The following is a 25,471-nucleotide window of genomic DNA, read 5'->3' as shown; positions in this document are numbered from 1 at the left end:
AAATCAATTCAACCCCAGGTAACAATTTTACCTCTTGATTGTGAAGTTACTGTCTTTATTTCTGTTAAAGTTAGATTCTTGATTTTCTTGAAATTCATGTTAGTTTTCTTGATTCTTGATAAAGTTTGCATTTTTATTTCAAGAAACAATATGAATTGTTGTGTGTAGATGTTATAAATGATGGGGTTGTGAAAAAGATTGTAAATTTGTGAGAAATGTCATCTAATATGGAACTAGTGCCAGTTACTTCACAAAAACATGACCCAGCATGGAAGCATTGTCAAATGTTTAAAAATGGGGATAGGGTTCAACTTAAGTGTGTGTATTGTACTAAAATGTTTAAGGGTGGTGGGATTCATAGAATTAAGGAACATCTTGCGGGGCATAAGGGTAATGCGTCGACGTGTCTTAGAGTTCCCCCTGATGTTCAACAAATTATGGAAGAGAGTTTGAGAGGTGTTGTTGCGAAAAAGAGGAAGAAACAGAAACTTGCGGAAGTTATTTCCGGGTTTGACCCTTCTGCGAGTGAGGTTGATGGTTTAACGAGTCGGTGTGATTTGAGTGGCGGGGTTGGTTTGTTGCCTGTCGGGAATACGATTGATCAGAGTGTAAGTGTTTTAGAGGATGGTTCGAGGAAGAGAGGTAGGAAGAAGAGGGGAGGTAAGAAAGGTGCAGGTAATACGAGTTTGGATGTAATTCCGTTGGATGTAATGGGTGGAAAGAGGGTGAATGAGCAGGTTCATTTGGCGATAGGGCGGTTTTTTTATGATGTTGGGGTGCCTTTAGATGCTGTAAACTCGGTTTATTTTCAACCGATGCTTGATGCGATTGCTTCACATGGATCAATGTCTGTAGCTCCGAGTTATCATGATCTTAGAAGCGGAATTTTAAAGAATTCAGTTCAAGAAGTAAGAAATGATATAAATTTATGCATGAATCATTGGGGACATAGTGGGTGTTCTGTTTTAGTTGACGAGTATGTGTCAGAGAAGGGTAAAATATTGATAAACTTTATGGTGTATTGTTCTGAGGGAACAATATTTTTGAGGTTTGTTGATGTAACTGACATAGTGAATTCGGAAGATGCTCTCTATGAATTGCTCAAGGAGGTGGTTGAGGAAGTTGGAGTGAGAAACGTCTTGCAAGTGATTACTAATACTGAAGATCGTTATGTTGTTGCAGGAAAAAGGCTAAGTGATACTTTTCCTACTGTTTTCTGGACTCCTTGTGCAGCTCGCTGCATAGACCTGATGCTCGAGGATTTCGGAAAACTCAAGTGGATAAATTCAATACTTGAAAAATCTAAATATATATCAAGATTTATCTACAATAATAGTGTAGTTTTAAATATGATGCGGAAGTATACATATGGAATTGATCTAGTTGAACTTGGGGTTAGTAGCTCTGTTACAGACTTTGCAACACTGAAGAGATTAGTGACAATTAAGTCCAACTTGCAATCCATGGTTACATCAGAGGAGTGGATGGAATGCCCATACTCAAAGAAAGCCGAGGGAATAACTATGTTGGACCTGATCAGTAATCAGTCATTTTGGTCAACATGTTCATTTGTCACCCGAATTACAGATCCATTATTGCGACTCCTGAGAATAGTAAGCAGTGAGAAGAGGCCGGCGATGGGATACGTTAATGCTGGAATATACCGGGCAAAAGAAACTATTAAAAAGGAATTTGAAGATAAGAAGGAATATGAAGATTATTGGAATATTATAGATTGCAGGTGGGAACAGCTTCAACATCATCCACTTCATGCTGCAGGTTTTTACCTTAACCCCAAGTTCTTCTATGGTACCGAAGGGTCTATACATCGCCACATCCCGTCCTCAGTGTTTGATTGTGTAGAGAAGATGGTTCCTGATCCAAAAATCCAAGATAAGATAATGAAAGAAACAACATCGTACCATAATGCTGCGGGAGATTTTGGCCGGAGTATGGCGATGAGAGCTAGAGAAACATTATTTCCTGGTAAATCATTATGTTATATGTAACTTTGCTCTTTTCTATCTTTTAGTAACTGACCTTTACCTTTACCTTTTCTTTGTCAATACTCCCTCCATCTGGTCCCAGAAAGGAGTCACTTAGAACGAAGAAGTCAATATACGTAACCTTTACGATTCAAAATTAAATGTTTTTTGCCCAATCATCACACAACTGTGAAGTAGGTAAGAAGGTTTGTAAATTACAAGTTGCAGGAAGTACTATGTATAAAATCTAAAATTATAAGGATCATATAAATTCATAAATTAGCATTTTGTAGGTTAATTCTTAAGAAGTTATAAATATGTATTAGGTACCTTTTCTGGGTGAGTGGAAAGAAGGAAGTGCTTTACACAATAAGTGGCCAAGGAAATTTGGTGTTCGAGTTGGCGGCCTAGTATGCTAACCACGTCCTTTGTCCATAGATATGCTATATAGTAGATATCTGAGGTTGCTTGGCATGAACTTCTTTTACATTAACGTTTAGCCATTAATAAGTACTTAAAGCACAACTCACACAAATGGCATTCTCATAAATTTCATTTGACCAGCGTGGCATTGGCCTTGGTTTGCAATTATAATAGCATTTTAAGTAGTGTTTTTTTTACCATTAAGGAACTTGCCGGCTCGGTATAATTCAAGAGGTGATTTAAATTTTTATGTAGGCAGTGAGGTTTTTCTGGACTTTATATAGGTTTGCTGTGTGTTCAGTTATGCTTATTGGAAACTTTTGTATAATAGTTGCTTTCTTCTTGTAATGTCTGCTCAGGAGTTTTTGTTTAGATCTTAACACATGAAGTCATTTCATCATCATCTTCTAAATGTTTTAAGCTTGCTTGCTTCAGCTGAGTGGTGGTCAACATATGGAGGGGCTTGCCCACATTTATCGCGCTTGGCTCTCCGTGTGCTCAGTCAAACTTGCAGTTTGATGAGTTGTAAGCCAAACCGACATTATTTTGAACAGATAGACAGAACAAAGAATTGCTTGGAGCATCAGAGGCTCACTGACCTCGTTTTTGTGCAGTACAATTTGCGACTGAGGCAAATGTAAGTATATGAAAATTTGTAATGGTTTAAAGGTTTTTTCTTCTGTAAGGTTGAAAACTATGTTTGATGCCTTTCCCTTGCAGGGCTGTAAAGAATAGAGAACAGGATGCTGCAGATCCCATTTCATGTGATATTGTTAATTCAAGCGAGGACTGGGTTACAGAGAATGAAGTAGGTTTGGAAGACACTGGCAGCGCAGATTGGATGAATGTTGCCCCACCTTTTGGCAACATGACACTCTTAGGATCAGAAATTGAGGATATAGAGGCCTTAGGTGCAGGTAACATCATAGTTGCACACCGTAAACTATTTAAAAATACTACGACCTTCTTTAACTTGACATTTCCTCATTCAGGATTTGATGATTACGAAGAAGTATTTAATGGAATTAAAGATAGTGAAGGCGAAAATGGCGAGGACAGGGAATAAGACAGTACAGTGTAGTCAATATATTTGTCTATCATTCTATTTGTGAAAAATTTGTAGATGGTCTGTGATAGGGATAAATAAATCATGATTATGTAATTAAATATTATAGTAATTATACATGATTTGGGCTTCTAGGCCCAATAAGAAGATGTATGACATTCAGACCAAAAATGTCAACACATTGATCTGGCCTGATGGACCAGATCAGGTCTAATGAAACAAAGAAGGCCCAAAAATCCTGAATATTAATTAATTTCGTAATTAATTAATAAGGGAAAAATCAGCTATTGAGAAGAGTCCCGATAATGACATAAATTCTTGCAGATTAATCTCAAAGGGACCTAGAAGAATAAGTAATCAGTTTCCTACTATTTAGGACTCCAAAGTCCATTCTAATTCTGAGACTTGGCTATCAAGTCTTCTATATCAAGTCCAATTCAAGGACCACCAAAGTCTATATAAAGGGTCTCACCCCTCCAATCAGAACTACGTTTTTTGGCTTGATTCTCTAATTCACAGAGATACGTAGGCATCTCGTAAAGCCAGAGTTAAGCTATGAAACACGAGAGCAGTCATTAAAGGCCTTGAGCTCCCGAACCTTAGCAGTAAATATAACAAATAATAACCTTAGTTTTTTTATCCATAACATTTGGCGCCATCTGTGGGATAGCACAACAAAAACCATGGCGAGAACACGGAGAACAGTTAGAGTCCTTGGAGGAGGAACACCAACGGGGACAACCTAAGTGATTTCTTCAACTGTGGAGGTGCCTCCTCACTCAACCTATGCAACCACGCAAGGAGAAGCCCAAATAGGGGCAACTGAACCTTACCCACAAGGAACGGTTCCCTCGATTACTCAAGGTACGAATCCTCAAGTTCAACAAGTACATGCACCTATGAATTCTCGACCCATTGGGTACGAATATTCGACTGTTGTTACTACTTACCCCCTTATGTGATGCCCCTTTACCCCGAGGCTGGAAGAAGTGGACATGCTGGACGTAGTGAAGCACGAGGGCGTTCGCCCCCATACATACGAGGTTTGGCTCCTATCCCTGAGGATCAAGAATTTTCTGGTCCTTACATTGAAAGAGACTCCGAATCTTCGGATGATGAAGTAGCCCCAAAAAGGAGACGTGCTGGCAAAGAGCCGATGGTTGATGGTAGCCAACGCCCTCAAAGCACCCAAGGGACGAATCCCCAAGAAGTGCAGGAAATAATCAGGGCTCACGAAGCTGAAATTCAAAGGCTGAGGCACGACTTGGAGGCGCACCAAACCACCAGACCCCCAGTACCTCCTAGGGGGAGAAATCCTCCTCCTATCATAGACCTGGATGGTCCAGTGTAGAGAAGGGCTGTTGTCCCAAGGGCTGATCCAAACAATCTTCTTCCCCTTGGAGATCCCGATGATCCCACTCCACCTTTCACTGAAGACATAATGAATGCCCATATCTCAAGAAAGTTCAAGATGCCAACTATAAAAGCTTATGACGGCACGGGAGATCCCGCTAATCATGTTTAACATTCTCTAATGCGCTGCTGTTGCAGCCCGTGAATGATGCTATTAAGTGTCGAACCTTTCCTCAAACCCTGTCGGGTATGGCTCAAAGGTGGTATAGTCGTCTGCCCCCGAACTCTATTGGGTCGTTCAGAGAATTAAGTCAGGCTTTTATTAAGCAATTTATTAGCGGGAGAGTACATGAGAAAAGTTCAGCATCTCTTATTAGCATTGTGCAGGGAGCAAAGGAATCTTTGAGAGACTACCTGAATCGTTTCACCAAGGAGGCTTTAAAAGTCCCAGACCTTGATAATAAGGTAGCCATGATAGCACTGCAACAAGGAACTAGGGATGAGTTTTTCAAGATGTCCTTAGCCAAACGCCCCCCTGAAAGCATGTTGCAGCTCCAGGATAGGGCAGGGAAGTACATCAAGGTGGAAGAAAGCATGAGGAAGACCGTAGTGAGTAATGAGCCCACTGGAGGCAAGAAGCGGAAAACTGATATGGAGTATATTGCTAAGGATAAATATCCTAGAACCGAGCAAAACCCTGATTCAACCCCCAAGAAGGGAGGACCTGGGCAAAAGTTCAGTGAATATGCTAAGCTGAATACTCCTATAATCCAGATCTTGATGGAAATCGAGAAAGATCGAGATATTCGTTGGCCTAAGCCCTTGAAGGCTGATCCTGCCAAGCTAGATAAGAACAAGTATTGTAGATTTCACAAAGATGTCGAGCATGATACCGATGAGTGTAGACAACTGAAAGATGAAATTGAGTTCCTCATTCGAAAAGGAAGACTGAATAAATACACTGGAGATGGAGGGGATAGGAATAACAATGGAAGAAAGAACTTTGAAGATCGTAGGAGGGACTAAGATGATCAGGAGCGGAATCCCCATCCTAGGGGACCTGTGATAAATACGATCTTCGGAGGACCACGACCCCGAGGGCATGTGATAAACACAATCTTTGGAGGACCAACTGCTGCTGGGTTATCCAAGAACTCCAGGAAAGCGTACGCCCGAGAAGTTATACATATTGTTGGGGAAGCCCCGAAGAGGGCCAGGACAGGAGTAACAATGTCTTTTGATGATTCTGATCTGGAGGGTGTGAAATTTCCCCATGACGATCCGTTGGTTATAACCCCGATAATAGGGAACAGCCCAGTGAGAAGGGTCCTTGTGGATAATGGTGCTTCAGTGGATATCTTGCTCCATGACACCTTTTTGAGGATGGGATATAATGACTCCCAATTGACCCCTACCGACATGCCAATATATGGGTTCGCGGGAGTGGAGTGCCCCGTAGAGGGGATAATCAAGTTGCCAACAACCATAGGACATGAACCAAGGCAAGCCACTCAGATGTTGGACTTCGTGGTGGTAAAGGCTAGTTCGACTTACAACGCTATTATGGGAAGAACATGGATACACGCCTTTAAGTCAGTCCCTTCTTCCTACCATTCAGTTATGAAGTTTCCAACTCGGGATGAGATCGGAGAAGAGAGAGGAGACCAAAAAATGGCTAGAAGCTGTTATGTAGCCTCTTTGAGGGCAGATGGAGTTGGGGGGCAGGTTCTTCCTATTGAAGATCTGGATATCCGAGAGAATGATGAGAAAAGAGGAATGCCAGCAGAAGACTTGGTTTCAATTCCTTTAGCTCCCGAAGATCCTGAGAAGGTGACTTTTATTGGAGCAACGCTCGAGGAGCCCCTTAGAGGGAAGTTGGTGAATTTTTTGCAAGAAAATAGTGACGTATTTGCATGGTCAACAGCTGATATGCCAGGCATAGACCCGGAACTGATTACTCACAAGCTAAATATGGACCCTAATGGGAAGACAGTAAAATAAAAGAAAAGAAGTTTTGCTCCAGAAAGGCAAGAAGCTATAAAATAGGAAGTGGAGAAGCTCTTGGAGGCTGGTTTCGTTGAGGAGATTCAATTTCCAGAGTGGTTAACAAACCCTATAATGGTGAAGAAGGCCAATGGAAAATGAAGGATGTGTGTGGACTTTACTGATCTAAAAGATGCCTGTCCTAAGGACTGTTTCCCGTTACCAAGGATCGATACTTTGATAGATGCCACTGCTGGGCATGAAATGCTGAGCTTCGTGGATGGATTCAGTGGATATAATCAAATTAAGATGCACAAGGATGACATTCCAAAGGTATCATTCATCACTGACTTTGGTGTTTATTGTTATCTAGTTATGACATTTGGTCTTAAGAATGCAGGAGCCACCTATCAAAGGTTGGTAAATAAAATTTTTAAGAATCTTATTGGCAAGACTATGGAAGTTTACGTCAATGACATGTTAGTCAAGAGTCTGGTAAAGACTGACCATATAACCCATTTGAGGGAAGTTTTTGAGGTCCTGAGGTACCACAAGATGATGTTAAATCCTACAAAGTGTGCTTTCGGAGTAGGGTCTGGATATTTTTTGGGATTAATGGTCTCCAAGAGAGGGATCGAGGCTAACCCCGATAAAATAAAGGCAATCCTGGACATGGAACCACCAAAAACTGTCAAGGATGTTCAGAAGCTCACAGGAAGGGTTGCTGCGCTGGGACGATTCATCTCCAAGTCAGGAGACAAATGCTTGTCATTCTTCAAGTCACTAAAAAACATTAAGGACTTTGTATGGAGTGAGGAAAACCAGAAGGTTTTCGTGGAATTCAAGAAATATATGGCCCAAGCCCCGTTGTTGGCCAAACCAGCTTTAAATGAAGTTTTATACTTGTACTTGGCCGTTTCAGAGAGTGCTTTGAGCGCTATGTTGGTTAAGAAGGAACTGAAAATCCAGAAACCCGTATACTATGTCAGCAAAATTCTGCATGGTGCTGAGTTGAATTATTCAACTATTGAGAAATTTGCTCTAGCCTTGGTAATGGCTTCAAGAAAATTACGTCCTTACTTTCAAGCTCATCAAATTGAGGTACTAACAAATCAGCCCCTGAGAAATATCATTCATAGTCCTAAGACTAGTGGGAGGTTGATCAAATGGGAAATAGAGCTGGTAGAGTTTGACATCAAGTCTAAGCCACATACGGCTATAAAAGCCCAGGAATTAGCTGACTTCGTGGTGGAATGTACCATACCCAACTTAGAATTCTGGGGGCAGGAAGATTACATACCTCAGGATAAGGAAGATAAGGGGGATAAAGAGACGGTTAATAAGGAAAAAGAATACCGGGTTCTCTATTTTGATGGAGCATCAAAAACGAATTCAAGTGGAGCAGGTTTGGTTCTACAAAGCCCTGATGGGTTCTTAATTGAGTATGCCATGAAGTTAGACTTCCCAACCACAAACAATGAGGCAGAATATGAAGCTCTGATAGCTGGTCTTGGCTTATCAGGGACACTTAGAGTCAAGAACTTAAAAGTCTGTGGAGACTCGAAGTTGGTCATATCCCAGGTAAAGGGAGAGTTTGAGGTAAGGGATGATACGATGGCTAAGTATGTCTGCCTAGTAAGGGTCGTGATGACCCAATTTAATGAATGCCATGTTGAGCACTTTCCAAGGAAGGAAAATGCTAAGGCAGATGCATTGTCAAAATTTGCTTCATCTGAGATGGAAGAAAGTCCTGGAAGTGTATACTATCGCGTTTTGAAAACACGGAGCATTGATATTAAGCTTGTGGCTCCTATAGGCCCGGGGACATCATGGATTCATCCCATTAAGGCTCACATTCAAACCGGCTGGTTACCAAACGATGCTACAGAAGCACGAAAATTGGTTGTCCGAGCACTAAGATACTCTTTGATAGATGAAATTCTGTATAAAAGATCCTTCGTGGTTCCCTACTTAAGATGTCTCAGGCCCGATGAGGCTCGCTTGGCTCTTGAAGAAGTACATGAAGGCATATGCGGGCAACACTTGGGGGGCAGGGCCTTGGCTCATAAGATAACCCGTTTAGGCTTCTATTGGCCAGAAATGATGGCCGATGCCAAAAAATATGTGAAAAAATGTGACCATTGTCAGAAGCACGCACCAGTTGTTAGAAAACCCCCCGAGATGCTGACCTCTATCAACTCGCCCATCCCCTTTGCTATGTGGGGAATGGATATACTAGGGCCTTTCCCCATGGCCACGGCACAAAAGAAATTTCTGATTGTAGCCATTGATTATTTCACCAAGTGGATTGAAGCCAAACCCTTGGCCAAGATCACAACTAAGCAGGTTGCACAATTCCTGTGGGAAAGTATTATGTGTCGGTATGGAATTCCCTGCATCCTAGTCACTGACAATGGAACACAATTCAACAACGAGGAATTCAAGAAGTATTGTGAGGAAAATGAAATTGAGTTACGATTCACATCTGTGGCTCACCCGCAAGCCAATGGGCAAGCGGAAGTGGCAAATCGAATAATCCTGGATGGACTAAAGAAGAGGATCGAGAAGTCAAGGAATAACTGAGTGGATGAAATTCTCCCCATACTATGGGCCTATAGGACTACCTGTAGAGTCACAACTGGAGCAACTCCCTTCATGTTAGCATATGGTGCAGAAGCAGTTGTTCCTGTAGAGATATCACATTCCTCCCCCAGGATTCAAGCTTTCAATATTGAGGAAAATGAAGAAGGGCAAAGGTTAGCCCTGGATCTAATTGATGAAGTATGAGATGATGCACATGCGAAGATAGTGGAATATTAGAAAAAAGCTTCGTTCTACTACAACCTAAGGGTTAAAGAAAGGTTCTTCAAATAAGGTGACTTAGTCTTGAGGAAAGTGGAAGCTTCTGGTGTAGGACAGAAAGGGGAACTTGCCCCAAATTGGGAAGGGCCGTACAAAGTCAAGAGCGTTCAGGGTAGAGGAACCTACAAGCTGGAGACTATGGATGGTTCTGAAGTCCCGAGGACTTGGCATGCGCAAAACCTGAAGGTTTACTATGTGTAAAACAGTTGAAGCACGATTCTCACTTGTTAGAGTGACAAGTAGGTTTAAAAGCACCTTGAAGCTTTGCTTGCTTAGGATTTTTTTTATATAGAAGATATGTTTAGATTTTATCAGGGTTGAACCCATTTCATGTAAGGTATCAAGAATACCAAGTTATAATATAAAGCCTTCGACTTAATTTTAGCCTATTAGATTGATGCATTGTGAAAGATAAAACCAAGTTATAAACTTGAGTTTGAAAAATCGAAATAAAAATACGACGATACTTGTGCAAAATACGACTGAAAATAATAAAATTCAATTACAAAGTTCAATATTGTTTAAAAAAGAAGAAATACATAAAAAACTTAGGTCTTGGAAGGCTGGGATTCTTCGGAACCACTATCCGAAGTCTCCTCAGATGTCTCTTCATTCGGTCCCTCAGAAGTCCCCTCGGAAGTCTCCGCAGAGGTTCCCTCGGAACTATCTTCGGACGCTTTGGATGTTGCAGGAGACACTGGTTTAGGAGACGCTGCCTTTGGAGGCTCTTCTACCCTGGCCTTCTTTATAAAAGGCTCAGGCTCCTCCTCAGAAGAAGATTCCTCCTCTTCAAAGCTGGACTCGAGCTCCTTCCTCTTTTGGCCTTGGCCTTGACTCCCCGATGGGCCGTCTTTGATCAAATCGGCAAGCTTGTCTGCAACGCCCCAAGTGCTGGAACCCGCACAGGACAAGGGAAGGAAGACTGTTCAAGGACTTCTGGAAACTCGTCCTGAATAGCCTCCACCGCGGCGTCCCAGCCTTCCTTATAGCTGACTGGATGAAGGAGGGCATCATGCTCCACCATTAAATCCTTGAACTCCCGAGTGTCCATCCAGCCGTCAAAAGCTTTATCCTTTTGAGCCTTGAGGATAACATTTTCAGCCCGGGCCATATCCAAATCAGAAGTAGATGAGGCAAGTTGGGCTTCAAGGGCCTCTATTCTTTGGTTGGCCTCCTCCAGCTTCTTGTTTGCATCCTCGAGGCCAACCTTCCAAGCATTGGCTTGATGAATCGCCCCTTGAAAATGGGCGTTCGCCTACAAGAAGCACAACAAAAGTAAGAAATGGGAAAAATAAAAAAGGCAACTATGAACGGCTAAGGAAAAAGACGTACCGTCGCCAAAGCCTGAGCTCCGAAAAGCTCGTTACCCTCCAAGTCCTGTTGAAGGACAAAGTCTTGATAGTCGACCGGGGAAATGGAATGCTTAGACCATTCCTTGGCAAGCGCTGTGTTGCCGACAATCGAATCCTTCCCCCGAATTTCCCAAGCAGGTTGGAAGTAAGACTTTGGTTTTTGCTTGGTACGTAAAACTTGGCTGGGCCTTCTTTGCCTGGTTCCATTGCCTGGAGTAGGAACTCCGGAAAACGATCCCCAAGGCGCGGGTCTTTAAAGACCTTTCCAGCACGCTTCATCCTGGTCGTTTCCAGGTCTTTAGGCTTTGTAGCCTCTTCAATTTTCTCAGCCACTGCAACAAATAAGATAAGTGAGTTGAGAAGTTAGCAAAGTAGAAGATAGAAGGAATGAAAACAACTAGACAAGGAAGGAAATGTACTCTTCTTAGGGATGGGAGAAAGGCCGCGTTCTACAAGAACGGTCTCCCTAATAAGATCCCAAGAATGGGAAGTCCCATTATCTTGCGTAAGGAGGTTGAAAGCTTTGGTCTCCTTCTCAGGCAAAATTATATCGTTTGGACTCCCATCTACGGCTAGCCCAAAAGATGAGCGAAATAGGGTGCCCCAATCGCCACCCTCCCAGACGACGAACATAAAATCTTTCTTCCACCCCAAGTTGTTGTCAGGGATGGACTTCCCGTTCACTATGTGGGGAATGGTTGGGCGCTGGTTTAAAGAAACCCACCCCAGATTCTTGTCAGGGTTGTTCTTGAAATGGAAAATCTTTCTAAAAACAGCAACAGAGGTAGATACATTGTGCTTGGCGCATTGCGACAGATAGCACAAAATCAACCTCCAAGAGTTAGGAGGGAGTTGGCAAGGGCTGATGCCCACATCAGCTAGCAGAACAGGGATGAATGGGTGAAAGGGGAGTCTAATACATGCCCTTAAAGTATCCCTGTAGACGCATAGTGCGTCTTTTCTCCACTGACAGGCCCTGTCGGCCGGACCTGCAAGAGCTAGCTTGAAAGGATCCTTGATTCTGAAACAACCGCTCAACTTGTCCAGCTCCTTTGGATCCCAGAAGGCGTTAATATGGTCGTGCGGGTACTCGTCCCCTCGGGTGTTGATTATATCAATCAAGGAAGTGTACCTTGACCGAATAGGGAATTCATTGGACTTTCTGGTCACATTCATCTTGGCCAAACGGGTCATTTTCTTATCAGCCATCTGAAAAAAAAGGGGCACATAAGGAGACGATTTTAAAAAACGCAAACTATGCAAAAACAAAACACAAAAGGAAAATGGAGAAATCTTACCTGAAGTAATGCTCCTAAAAAAGGCTTTGAGGCTTAAGATACTCCGACTTACTGTTATTGCTCTGAGATTCTTAACAGAAGAAAAAAGAAGAAGAATTTATAAGTGAGAAAGTGAGGAGCAGTAGAACTATACTCACTCCTTTATATAGGAGAAAAAGTGAAGTCGAAAGGACAAAAAGCCCAGTAAGGATAAAGGCCCAAAGAAAAAAGCCTAGAAAATGGAACATTCCAGAATATTCCAAGGAATTCCAAAGAAATTAAATAAAAATTCCCGAGAATTCTAGAAAATTCTAAAGAGGGTGTTTTAATATATTAAGCCCAGATTAATAAGAGGCCCAATATGAGCTAAAAAGCCCAAATCCAATTAAGATTTGGAAAAATAAAAAGCCCAAGTCCAATTAAGATTTGGAAAAATAAAAAGCCCAAGTCCAATTAAGATTTGGAAAATAAAAGGCCCAAATCCAGTTAGGATTTGGAAAAATAGAAGGCCCAATTCAAAGGCTTAAAAAAAGATAAGGTCCAATCCAAATTGGATAAGAAAGAAGCCAAATAAGACCAGGATTGAGGTCGAGTTCCAAGTCGTGAATTCTGCTCGAATTCTTTCGAACAGACACCCGAAAATTACGGGTATAAGAGACCAGGATTCAGGTCGAATTTCAGCTCGTGAATTCTGTTCGAATTCTTTCGAACAGACACCCGAAAATTACGGGTATAATAGAACTGGATTGAGGTCGAAAGCCAGACCAGGATCGAGGTCGAATTCCTGAATCAAGCACTATATTTTTCAAGAATGGGATGCAGAAACCTGGTCGAAGAATCGATTAGGATCCTGGTCGAAAACCAGATCGAGAATCCTAGTCGAAATCTAACGACCAGGAAGCAAATGAGCACAAGAGTCTCGACTAAGATCTAGGTCGAAGAATCGACTAGGATCCTGGTCGAAAATCAGGTCGAGAATCCTAGTCGAAACCAAACAACCAGGAAGCAAAGAAAGACACTAGATTTCGACCAAAATCTAGGTCGAAGGTTCGACTAGGATTCTGGTCGAAATCCAGGTCGGGGATCCTAGTCGAAGTCCTTCGACCAGGATTGGAAAGCTGGCCCAAAATTCGACTAGGATCCAGGTCGAAATTTCGACTAGGATCCTGGTCGAAAAAGGGTTGAAAATTTGAGAATATTTGTAAAAAAGTGCAAAAAATGTGAAAAAATCTCGGGAAAAAGGGAAAATTCTTGAAAAATACCAGAAATTCCTAAAAATAGGGAGAAGGTAAGAAAATAGAAGGGGAAGTTTTTAAACGACCCTGAAGCCACGTACAAGGCAAATTGTTGTAAGCGTGTAGGTCGCTCCACACTTTACGCAAAACGATACCCTGAAAGGGAATGAACGAACTTAACTTTTGCGAAATCTTATACAGTTTCCCAAAAGTTGGGGGGCAAATGATAGGGTTAAATAAATCCTGATTATGTAGTTAAATATTACAGTAATTATACATGATTTGGGCTGCTAGGCCCAATAAGAAGATGTATGACATTCAGACCAAAAAGGTCAACAAATTGATCAGGCCTGATGGACCAGATCAGACCTGATGAATCAAAGAAGGCCCAAAAACTCTGAATATTAGTGAATTTCGTAATTAATTAATAAGGAAAAAATCAGCTATTGAGAAGAGTCCCGATAAGGATATAAATCCTTGCAGATTAACCTCAAAGGGACCTAGAAGGATAAAAAATCAGTTTCCAACTATTTAGGACTCCAAAGTCTATTCTAATTCTGAGACTTGGCTACCAAGTCTCTTATACCAAGTCCAATTCAAGGACCACCAACGTCTATATAAAGGGTCTCACCCCTCCAATTAGAACTACGTTTATTGCCTTGATTCTCTAATTCACAGAGATACGTAGATTCACAGAGATACGTAGACATCTCGTAAAGGCAGAGTTAAGTTACGAAACACGAGAACAACCATTAAAGACCTTGAGCTCCCGAACCTTAGCAGTAAATACAACAAATAATAACCTTAATTTTTTTTATCCGTAACGGTCTGTTTAAAGAGATAGGTTTTTTTAAAGCACTAGTCAGTTAGCTTAAACCAGTGAAGACCAGCTGTGATATTGCCAAACATAGTGTTTTTGTTCTTTTCTTGTTGCAAATTATATGTAGCAACTAGCAAGTAAAGATTAGATTAATGGACAAGTACATTTAAAAAGATGATTTTTTTTTCAAATATAAAGACGAGGCATATCTGCACTAATATTTGTCATCTGTTGAGATCGCTCAGTTATTTGCTTCATTTTTTTAATAATTCTAGTAATAGCTTTTTTGGATATTAATGCGTACGGAAACATGATAGAAAATGACTTGCACGTAAAACGAAGCGATGTATGCTTTTATGTCAAGAATATTAAAATATTTGTGGACACATGTAACATTAGCCCGTCTAGCTCAGTTGGTAGAGCGCAAGGCTCTTAACCTTGTGGTCGTGGGTTCGAGCCCCACGGTGGGCGAATGTATTTTTGTTGATTGCTCCTTTTTTTTCCCCTAAAAACCATGTTAAAACTAATAAATTCCTGCAGGAACAATTTGTTAGCTTAACATAACAGCGCTCCAAGCCTAAACGATCAAGCTTTATGTTCTGATACGGAGAGTTTCCATGACATCCTTGTAGTACTAGGCCAATTGCATTGTATCGTCAATAAACTCAACAACAACCCTTACATTTTCAGTTATACAATTACATCAAGCCTAAGCCATTATAACAAAGAACCATGTCATTTGATTCAAACTGATATGTTGCTTGTCTTGTGTTGCCTAAAATTGTCTTTAACAGCATCCAAATGGCTTCCTCAATTTAATAAATCGTAAATAAGATAATAACTGCTAGCCCTCCAGTTACAACATACAAGCTGGAATCGCACCTCAGCATTTGTTTTTTTTTTTTTATAAACTCCGTAGGTGTTTTGCTGCCTGCCATGTTTTGGAAACTTCTCTCATAGAATGCTCAATAATTTTACGAGTTAGTCGGTGATTGTGTTGATTCTACAAAAAATATTTTAATTCATACACATTTAGACACATTTAACCTGAATTAAAACTGTACATCAATTCTTTCGAGCTTTCCTTAGAACTAAAACCGTTTTCAAACAAGACATTTAATCGTGTGTTTATATATGAAATCGAAGAAATGTTTGAGTCAAGGATGAATCAAGAATATAAAATCTTAGAAGGGTCCTGTAGTATAAAACGTTCACGCCCTTTCGCCTTAGAGTGAGCACTTTGCTGCAAACAGTCTTGTTAAAAAGTCTATCGCTATAGTTGGTGTGTACTTCCAGGAGTATTGTTGTGGTTGCATAATTGCAAAGTCTAGGGAAATTTATCAACTTCCTCTATATCTGGCCTTCTTCAGGCCAAACTATCATTGATTAGATGAGCCTTCTTTCTTGTTTAGCTGCTCCAACCAAATAAGCTGCAGAAAACATGCATGCTCTCAAGGGAGTTTCTGCAGAGATACAAAGGGTATTTAATTAATGCAATATATCAATAAGAATAGTAGTTAGATGCAAATTATTGACATGGTAAAATCTGTGAGTACTTTTAAAACAGCTAGGAAGATGAATCACAAATCCTAATTAGAGAAGCCTAATAATCTAACAGATTACTTTAACATAATATTAGGTTAGTCCAGGGACTACTCTACATAATAGGGCCATAGGCTAGCTAGCATCCCCTACCACAGCACACCAAAGAAGACATGCATCACCAATACAATGTGATAGAGAAATCCATCTTCATCATTTTACTCGAAAGTGAAAGACTGCTGCTCCACCATCCAATAACTTTCTTCTATTCTCGTGCATGTACTTTACGTGAAATCCAAATTCATTAACCACTGAAAGACAGAAAGGAAGCGTTTCTGCTACTGAAAATGTTGTCCAATAGACGTAAATTTGGAGCATTAAAGAACGATAGTTCAAACACTTACAACTGAAATCTGTAAGGATGGCCCAGATTCTTCCTTCGGGATGAGCACCCGATTAAGCTGTTTTGGGCTTTTTGATTTGTAAGGCAGACAACAGAGGGCCATGTTGTCGACATCCCCACCCATCCACCACCTACACTTACTCAGTATATATACATAAGAAACAAAAAAATCGCAGTCATACAATAGAATTATTGGAACAAAGTGCACGCATAGCCATTCACTCTACATCTATACCTATCACCAAAGCTAAAAAGCTTGCATACAAAGCCCGCGAAGTTCTCCAGCCGCGTGATTAAATAGTATGGACCTGGATATGCGATTTCAAACAAGTATAAATTAAGATAAAACTGCAGTCGCAAAGTAAAATATGTTTCCTCAATGAACAAAACAAACTAAACTTTCATAAAATATGATTTAGAGGCTTATGAACAATATGAACAGTTTGGTTACTTGTCTTCAATTTTAGCAAAGAAGAACAGAAAGAACTACACCACTTGGCTCCAAAACAATGATATGATGATCAAGGATTATTAAATAGGCTATTAGCCATCACTACCTTGTTTCTAGGACCCAACTTGTATAATAACACTAAATTTTCTATCGAAAACCACAACTAAAAGTACTTGAAATAGAATAAAACCTTTTAGAGGCACAAATGAGGAAAGCTAACCGAATTTAGGAATACAAATGTTAGCCATAAAGGAGACCTAAAAGAGATCCGCTTTAGCTAAAGTGAGAATGTCTCTTGGCTACAGAAAAACAAAAACCTACTGACCTCCGAAGAGGTCAGTATAAAAGCGCAACCTCAATCTAAAGCTAATCAGAAAACAAACACAAGATAGAATTAGTGGAGAACTATTGAGACAAACAAGTAAAAGGTTAAGACAATGACAGGTCCTGGTTCTTCGTGTGGAGCATGCAAGTTTCTAAGGCGAAAGTGTACGAGTGAATGTGTTTTTGCTCCTTACTTCTGTTATGATCAGGCAGCAAATCACTTTGGAAAAGTTCACAGGGTTTTTGGAGCAAGCAATTTCTCCAAGTTATTGCTACACCTTCCGGTGCACAAAAGAAGTGATGCAGCCACCACCATAGCTTATGAAGCACTTGCTCGGATGCATGATCCCGTTTATGGTTGTGTCTCTCATATCTATGCACTGCAACAGCAGGTTCCATGTTATGACTCGTCTCTGATTTGTGAAATTCCTGTTGTCTTATTCTAGAATTACATTGCATAATAATGAATTCTCATTTACCTATTCTGCAGGTGGCATGTCTGCAAGAGGAGATAGACATTCTTAATAATCAGATGGCATATCAAGCATTTCATGCACACAATTATGGAGCTTTTGGGGCAACTAACAACCCAAGTGTTGGACTCCATTTCAATTCACAGACTAGTGATATAAACATATATAATCATCTAAATCAAAGTCAGATGCTTTTTAATGGAGAGGTCACATCAGATAACCAAGAAATCTATAGCCAGATGAACATCACTGTTCCTACTTCGTATGAATGTAAGGAAGAGCTGTACAATGTTCCTTCCGATATAGACCTTCCCGAGTCATTCTTTGGAGGAATGAACCAAGAGAATTTTGTGCCAGATCTATGGACTGACAGTAGCCACAACAGCTTAAGACAATGCGAGTAGAAAATATAAGCTAAGGCTGACGGTTACAAGCAAGAACCACTTGAGCAGCTATATCTATTTATATATTTTGCAAAAACCAATTTCATGATAGTCGGTACTTGCAGGCTATGTAAGAATTAAGACCAAGACCATCTCCAACCCAACTTCAAATTTGTACTTTAACACCATTTTAATGTAAAATTCTTCTCCAACCCAACTCTAAATATTACACCAATTTGGTGTAGCACCCAAAATTACACCAAATTTGGTGTAACACCAAATTTTTAGAGTTTTTCTTAATGTCAATATTACTCTTGTTTTCGTTAACTAAAACAAAATTATTCCTTTTGTATCCTACTAACTTTATTACTTTTATACTTTATTTTGTATTCTAGTAATAAAATAATCTATATAGTACAGAAATGGGGTAAGAATTAGTGTATGTGGATTGAAGATAAATAAGAAAATAGTGTAACTTTTACATCATTTTGGTGTAAATTTAACATCAAAATAGTGTAATGCATTGGAGATACTTTAATGAACAATATCTTTTTCGTCCAACATCACCTATGTCCAGTACAGTAAAAAAACAAGGGAGAGTGGACTTGCCCAAGAAAGTGGAAAACGAAGACCTAACTTAAGAGCAAGTGATGTCTTGTCCTGTTAAGTTTATTTAATTAAGCCTCGAAACAAAAGGTAAAAAAAAAAGAGTTTATGATTGTCCATATTTGAATTTTGTATAAGTGATTCATTTGACCTTCAACAATGAACAGTCTTACACAGTTACACTACTTCGGCAATAAACGATGATTTAGACACCCATTATTTCTCGTCCTTAACATAAGAGAAGACACTGGCAACAAACTTTAGCAAGATCCATAAAGTCAAGATGGCCACAGTCCACCATCAGAGCTTTAACTCTTAAAGATGAGCCAGCACCGTGTCAGTTTTTTGTTTTTACAATTAAAAAGTTATTTTTCATGAATTCATTGATAGCCTAGTGAAAGATCATGGGTACCAATCCTCCCCCAACATTCCGCCACAAATATCTGATGCGTCCAAAAGTCTGCAACATACAACACAGAAACACAGAACTGCTATATATGATCTATTACCATGAGCATGAGGCAATCTTTAAACTTGCTAATTATAACCCATTTACTTGTGATAAACAATTTGATTAATTATACTGTTTTTTGTTTCGAAGCCTGAGAAACATCTTGAAATATCATTGTGATATTTCTGAGAGTGCCTTCGTACACTAAAATGAGAACTAACATACACATTTAAATGAATAAATCTTTCAGAAACAGAACAAGACTTCAGATTTCAAACAGATTCTCATCAAAAAGTAGTCATGTGCTACCAATGGAAACAAATGAAAAGTTCAGCATCTAAATTCTTAACACATACACTGGCCATAGGCTGTAAAACTTGAAAATGCCAATGTCATGTTTCTCGCTACGGGCCATTCAATCTTTTTGAAACAGTGGACGAAGAAATTTTAAAGTGCCCAAGCTGCCTCCACCTGTAATTTAGCGCCTTCAATCCAAAGATTCCGTACGGACTATCATGCATGGTCTATATATATTCTCCTCTCTGATTTTAGCAATCAATGTTTCTAATTATCCAGCAAGCATCCCTCTGCACCATCGTACATCCTTTAAAGAGATACAAAGACCTTGAAGTATACTGAGAGCCGGTCCTGAGCACAAGGGCGGAGCCAGGAAAAAGTTTTAACCTGGGCTATGAGTCATACAACTAATAATAACATAAAAAATGGGCTAATTCTCCTGGGCTGATTCTTAGATATTTGAGCTGGACTATTGAAAAAATTTGAATATAAAAAAATATTTTTTTGAAACAAAATGATATCTCATCGGAAAATATGGGTAGATCATAAAAAAATAAAATATTATAAATATATAATTTATTTTCGTTATTAGGATATATCAAACTTGTTGACCAACTATTGTAAATCCATATAAACGAAATTATTATAAATCAGAATATATAACTTCAGAGTATATTTTAATACCGGCGGACAAATTTCATTTTTTAAGTTCAGGACACGTCAAAGTTAAAAAGACTACTGACATGATCAATTTGTTGAGAACCCTAGAAGAATGCTATTCCCAACGCCATAATTTTTATAAATTCGTGTTAATTATTACATGTTACAAAAAAAATCGCTCGGGGCTTCGATTTTTTTAAGGACGGCCTTGAAGTACTGTTGATACTATATCGGGATTTTAGATATTTAGTGTTGGATCGGCAGCAACTCATGTTATTGGGCTTCTAAACATTTACATCAAGTATACCTCCAATGACTTTATAACCCAAGAACTCATTGGCAAATACAAACCAACATAAGAGACTATTTATTGATGATGGTTCGGTCTTTTATTGGGTCTACAGTATAGTCTCGATAAATGAATAACCTCGTCTAATGAATAAATTTCTTCGGTCCCAACTTGGTCCAATGAGCTTAACGAATAATTTCGCTTAATGCATTAACGAATAAATACAAATGAAGTCTTTATAGACCTTATGTAAATATAAATGAATAATCATTATATTTCAAATAATATATTTTTATTTATATAATATATCATGAATACATTTCATTCAATGATTAATTTTCAAACACATTAATAAGTCATATTTTTTCGAAAAATGCCTCCAAAGTTGATTGTTTCTTTCCTCCCCAAAATGCATCTGATCCTTGATTTTGTGTAAAGCATGCACCACTTCTGGAATATTTTGATCATGTTGCAACAAGTAGTTTTTTATAGTGACAATAGCTTGAAAAACTTCTCTTGAGGATACTTGTGGTATAGTGATGCTATCATCGAGTTCGAGATCATTTGCCTCATCATTTAGTACAGCTTCAATGATTTCTTCGTCCGTAGGAGAATCCATAACCGCATTATTCTCTTCAGGATAGTTCAGAAGATGTTCAACATTCATCACATTTCTATAGTTCAATTTAGAAAGGAGTTTAGTAGACATCTTAATTCTAACTATCAAGCATGTACACAGTAGTCTCAATACATGGTACGGTGCACTTTATCTACTCCATGCATGCATATACAACTAATCTTTTTTTTTTATCGTAGGTAACCCGCAGCCGCTACCCTTCGGGTGCGCACTGGGTAAACCCTATGGGTTCACGTAATAGCCTACAAACCATGTGAACCAAAGTAAACCGCATTTAAGCGACAGACTCTGGCTCAGGAGGCATAATCATAAATTCTCCTCCCGTGGGATTCGAACCTGTGACCAAGAGGTTAGTTTTCCTCTCTTTAACCAACTGAGCCAACCCTTGTGGGCATATATACAACTAATTTAGAATTCTAAAAATATGAATGTAATTAAAGTTTGCATAAAAGTTATAACTACCAGGTACATTTGAACTTAATATATACAAAATGATATAATTATAAAAAAAAGTCTAAAAATATCATCTAAATGAATTATTATTATTTATCGATAAATAAATATTATATTCATTAATCGATAAATAAATAATCTCGCCAAATGAAATTTTTTTTTGGTCCCAAAGGTATTCATTTATCGAGGTTCTACTGTACTTCAAAAGAGTATAATGGGCTCAATAACTTTATATCAAGGCAATGACAGTCTAATGTCGAAGACGGTGGAAGGATATAGAATTCCAATAATATTATATTGATGACTTGCCACTAAATATTGTCACTTCCATAATAAAGATTACTTGCTGCCAAAATATAGTAATGGGTTGACCCTAACGTTAATCATAACCAATATTGAATAGAACTACGTGGACTTGATTCATATATACAAGGGTACGTATGCACCTTGAGAGGGATCTGAAAATCATTATTGATTAATCTACCCTTAAAAGTAGTCCCAAATATCTTAAAACCCTAGTTGTGTTCTTATTATTTATACCTTTTCTTTTACAATCTCTATCCGAATACCCGATATAAATTTAATATTGGAGCTTAGTCCTTGACAAAAATTGGATTCAACATTTGGCGCCTCGGTGGGTATCGTTTAGAAAAAAGAGAAAAAAAATAATTAATGGCTCGACGAACCACCTATCAAACTACTCATGGAACCTACAATCCATTCATCAACTTCGTCATTGGCGACACCTCTCAACATGGCAGATCCACTATCAACAGTGTCATCGTCGACAACAATGGCCACAAGATTCATCTAGCATAAATTTCCATGAGGGTCATCGTCATGAATGTAAACAATAACCAAATATTAGGGATGCCATAAGTATTATCATGGTGTGAAGAGGCAGATCCAATACTCACAATGAAAGAGAAAGAAAACCCATAAGAGGAAGAAGTCTAAAAGAAGATATTGATAGTGCGTCTAGCAACGCAGATGATCGTAAATGGTTATTTGCAAGAAGGAACGAGGCCACTAGGATTCATGATGAAGAGATCTGAAGAAGGATTAGAGAGCTTGATGGTCATGAAAAGTAACTTGTTGATACACGTCATCATCTTAATCAAAATCTTGGTCGAGGAACATCTCGACACGGCCGATCACCCCATTGTCAATCACCTTCAAGGGATCGATCTCTAAGAAGAAAAAGATCTAGATCAAGGAATGGTCATAATCATAGAGCACCGGCAGACCATATGGCGAATCACCACTCGAAAGATATAGTTCACCTCATGATGTTGGACTTGGAAATAATGATGGAAGAAAAATAATGGAGGGAATTGTAGTATACGAGGTAATAATGATGAAGGTCGTGGAAGCAACAATAATGGTGTATATAAGGGAAATGACGACGGTTATCATCGTCGGCATGATGATTATAATAGGAAGAACAATGATGATTATCGAATGAGGGATGGTGATGATGGAAGATGTTACAATAATAATCAACTTGATGAAACAACCCTTCTACAAGAGAAATTGATAAAGCCAGAATGAAAGGTCCAATAAACTTATGCCTAACTAGGAAGGACCATACATGCCACATTTAGGGATTTGCATACTCGAGAGAATGGAGGCTATGCCAATCAGAAGCACTTTGATTACTTCTAAGCAGGTGAACTTGTTGAGTGGCATTTATGACACTTTATTATGCTCTAATAAGCTTTGGATTGATGCATTTGTACTCAAATTTGTAAGTGTTTTAATGTATTTTCTAGTGTTTTTGCATTTCAGGCATTAATCTGTGAATCAGGTGAATTAGCATTATTTTGGTGCTAATATAGTGTCTAGGTGGTGTTGTAATAAAAGCTCGTCGAAGCTGCAAGATAAAGAAAAAGAAAATAAGTTAATTCTGGCAGAAGCCCAGCGCGCCCGCGCTGAACAAGCGTGCGGCCGTGCCGAAGTACAGAAAGTCAGCGTGCCCGCGCTGATGAAGCGCGCGGTCGCGCCGTGTCGGGACAATAAAATCCTGTTCTATTAAAATTTTATTTTCTGGACTCCTGGGTTGATTGGACTGCTATAAATTGATAACTCAAGATCGTTTTTTAATAAGGAGACTTACCAGAGCACGAGGAAAAGACGACAAGAGACCTATAACACAATTCAGCAAAGGCGAAGACGATCTAGTTTATTCTTGTGAATCTTTGTTTTGAGTTGTAGTCTTGGATGCTCGTTTCTTGTTTTGTTGAACCTATAATCTTGTTTGTACTTGATTTTAATTATTCGTTATAAAGACTACATTTTATATACCATACTTTCATCGGAACCCACGTTGATGATGAGTCCGATTATGGGCTAATCGTTATCGTGGGGTTTTAACGGATTTATTTATGGATTTTTTTAGTTAAATTGTTTGATGCCTTAGTATGTGGTGATTGTATGATATCCTAGTGTTGGTTGTGCGTATTTGTCTTATGAGCGTCGCGAACTTATAAGATAATGTGTTAATTCTTAATGAATTGAAAGTGAATTTAAGGATTTAGAACTTGCCATGCTAGCATAGGTTCATGTATTTGTTATGCATGATTCGTAGGTAATTTTAACCATCTTACTTGCCTGTGTAATCAAAATAGACAACTTGTGCTTAAACCGTTATGTTGTCAAATTCTATAGAAATATAGGGTCTCAATATAATTGGTGTCTATTCAGTTTCTATCTCTTTTATGGATGTCTGGTAGTATGGCATTCGTGCAACAAAAGTTGGCGTTTATCAGTTTCGTGTTATCTGATTAGTGTCATTACCATTGCATGCTAAGGTTAAGAACAATAAGGCTATTGAATGAAGTATTTAATGAAGTTAGAATCCCATATTTGTCATACTTATTAATTCAATCAATCTTATTCTCGTAGTTATAATTATTAGTTTAATTTTTAGTTATAAACAACCTCAATTAGTTATCATCTTAGCATTGAATAATAACCATACATTGTTGCTTAAGTGCGTGAGTTAATTAGTTAACCAATACAATATCTGTGGGAACGAACTAGAAAAGATTCTATACTACTTGCGAACTCGTATACTTGCGTGTATTATTAGCGCGTGTTTAGAGACTAATAAGTTTTTTGCGCCGCTGTCGGGGACTGCAGTGTTAATTGATAGTTTATGTGCTTTCTATCGGTGGTCGTTAAAGTTCATTGACTCGGACATTATTACTTATATGTTTCCTTATCTTATTCCAGGTACTCTAGCGAGGGTGTATGCATACGCGTCCGCGTACTCGTAAGAGAACACTGGATAAAGCCAAGGAAGAAGTTGTGGTAGTTCGTAAGGAAGTTTTTGAGGAAGAAAAGAAGGTAGAAGAAGAAGAAGAAGAAGAGAAAGTCGAAGAACCAGTTGTAGTAGCGATGGGAGATCAAGAAGAAAATCCGAAGGCTTTGATGGACTATTCTCAGCCTAAGATTAATGACATTCAGTCAAGCATCATCAGACTAGCCATCAGGGCTAATACTTTTGAGATCAAGTCAAGCACGATTCAGATGATACAGAACTCAGTTCAGTTTGGGGGTTCTCCTACTGAAGACCCCAACATGCACATCAGGGATTTCATCGAGATCTGCGATACTTTCAAATTCAATGATGTGACTGAAGATGCTATCAAGCTATGACTTTTCCCATTTTCTCTGAGGGACAAGGCTAAGTGTTGGTTACACTATCTACCAACAGGATCTATCACCACTTGGGAGGAACTCGCGCAAAAGTTTCTCACTAAATTCTTCCCCATGGCGAAGACTGCTGCAATCAGGAATGCTCTTACCCAGTTTGCTCAGCAAACAGGGGAATCTTTGTGTGAAGCTTGTGATCGATATAAGGAGATGCTAAGGAAGTGCCCACACCATGGCATGCCTGATTGGATGATTATTAATTTCTTCTACAATGGATTGGGTGCTACCTCTAGACTCATGCTTGATGCAGCATCAGGAGGAGCCTTGTGGGCTAAGAGATATGATGAAGCTTATGAACTTATTGAACTGATGGCTGCTAATGAGTACCAGAATCCTTCCCAGAGACTGACTCAGGGGAAAGTCGCAGGAATTCTGGAGTTGGACACAGCTACTGCTATCGCTGCCCAATTTAAGGATTTGACGATGAAG

General features: G+C 39.2%; 2 protein-coding genes and 2 non-coding genes across 4 annotated transcripts; 3 read left to right on the top strand and 1 right to left on the bottom strand.

The window, feature by feature from the left end:
- Window positions 1-4: 4 nt before the first annotated feature.
- LOC141677009 (uncharacterized) lies at window positions 5-3,762 on the top strand. The gene is made up of 4 exons (XM_074482740.1): window positions 5-1,986; window positions 2,844-3,045; window positions 3,129-3,325; window positions 3,401-3,762. Exons 1-4 carry the CDS (start codon window positions 216-218, stop codon window positions 3,472-3,474), a joined length of 2,244 nt encoding a protein of 747 aa, XP_074338841.1. The 5' UTR covers window positions 5-215; the 3' UTR covers window positions 3,475-3,762.
- A 10,992-nt stretch (window positions 3,763-14,754) lies between these two features.
- On the top strand, window positions 14,755-14,827 carry TRNAK-CUU (transfer RNA lysine (anticodon CUU)). The gene has a single exon. It is a non-coding gene; the product is annotated as a tRNA-Lys (tRNA).
- Window positions 14,828-17,181: 2,354 nt separating this feature from the next.
- On the top strand, window positions 17,182-18,142 carry LOC141676559 (LOB domain-containing protein 29-like). Its single transcript, XM_074482230.1, has 2 exons — window positions 17,182-17,468; window positions 17,567-18,142. Exons 1-2 carry the CDS (start codon window positions 17,190-17,192, stop codon window positions 17,951-17,953), a joined length of 666 nt encoding a protein of 221 aa, XP_074338331.1. The 5' UTR covers window positions 17,182-17,189; the 3' UTR covers window positions 17,954-18,142.
- A 6,972-nt stretch (window positions 18,143-25,114) lies between these two features.
- Window positions 25,115-25,221, bottom strand: LOC141682283 (small nucleolar RNA R71). Its single transcript, XR_012559684.1, has one exon. It is a non-coding gene; the product is annotated as a small nucleolar RNA R71 (small nucleolar RNA).
- Between the last annotated feature and the right edge of the window lie 250 nt (window positions 25,222-25,471).

This window comes from Apium graveolens, chromosome 8 (genome assembly GCF_009905375.1).
Source record: "Apium graveolens cultivar Ventura chromosome 8, ASM990537v1, whole genome shotgun sequence".
Lineage (NCBI taxonomy): Eukaryota > Viridiplantae > Streptophyta > Magnoliopsida > Apiales > Apiaceae > Apium > Apium graveolens.
Note: the sequence above shows the minus strand (reverse complement) of the source record. Positions and strands in the feature narration are given on the sequence as shown.

Coding starts and splice junctions, on each gene's coding strand:
- LOC141677009 (XM_074482740.1), top strand. CDS start 216: ATGTCATCTAATATGGAACTAGTGCCAGTTACTTCACAAAAACATGAC. Junction 1,987..2,843: donor TAGAGAAACATTATTTCCTG/GTAAATCATTAT, acceptor TGCTTGCTTCAG/CTGAGTGGTGGTCAACATAT. Junction 3,326..3,400: donor TATAGAGGCCTTAGGTGCAG/GTAACATCATAG, acceptor TTCCTCATTCAG/GATTTGATGATTACGAAGAA.
- LOC141676559 (XM_074482230.1), top strand. CDS start 17,190: ATGACAGGTCCTGGTTCTTCGTGTGGAGCATGCAAGTTTCTAAGGCGA. Junction 17,469..17,566: donor TCTATGCACTGCAACAGCAG/GTTCCATGTTAT, acceptor CCTATTCTGCAG/GTGGCATGTCTGCAAGAGGA.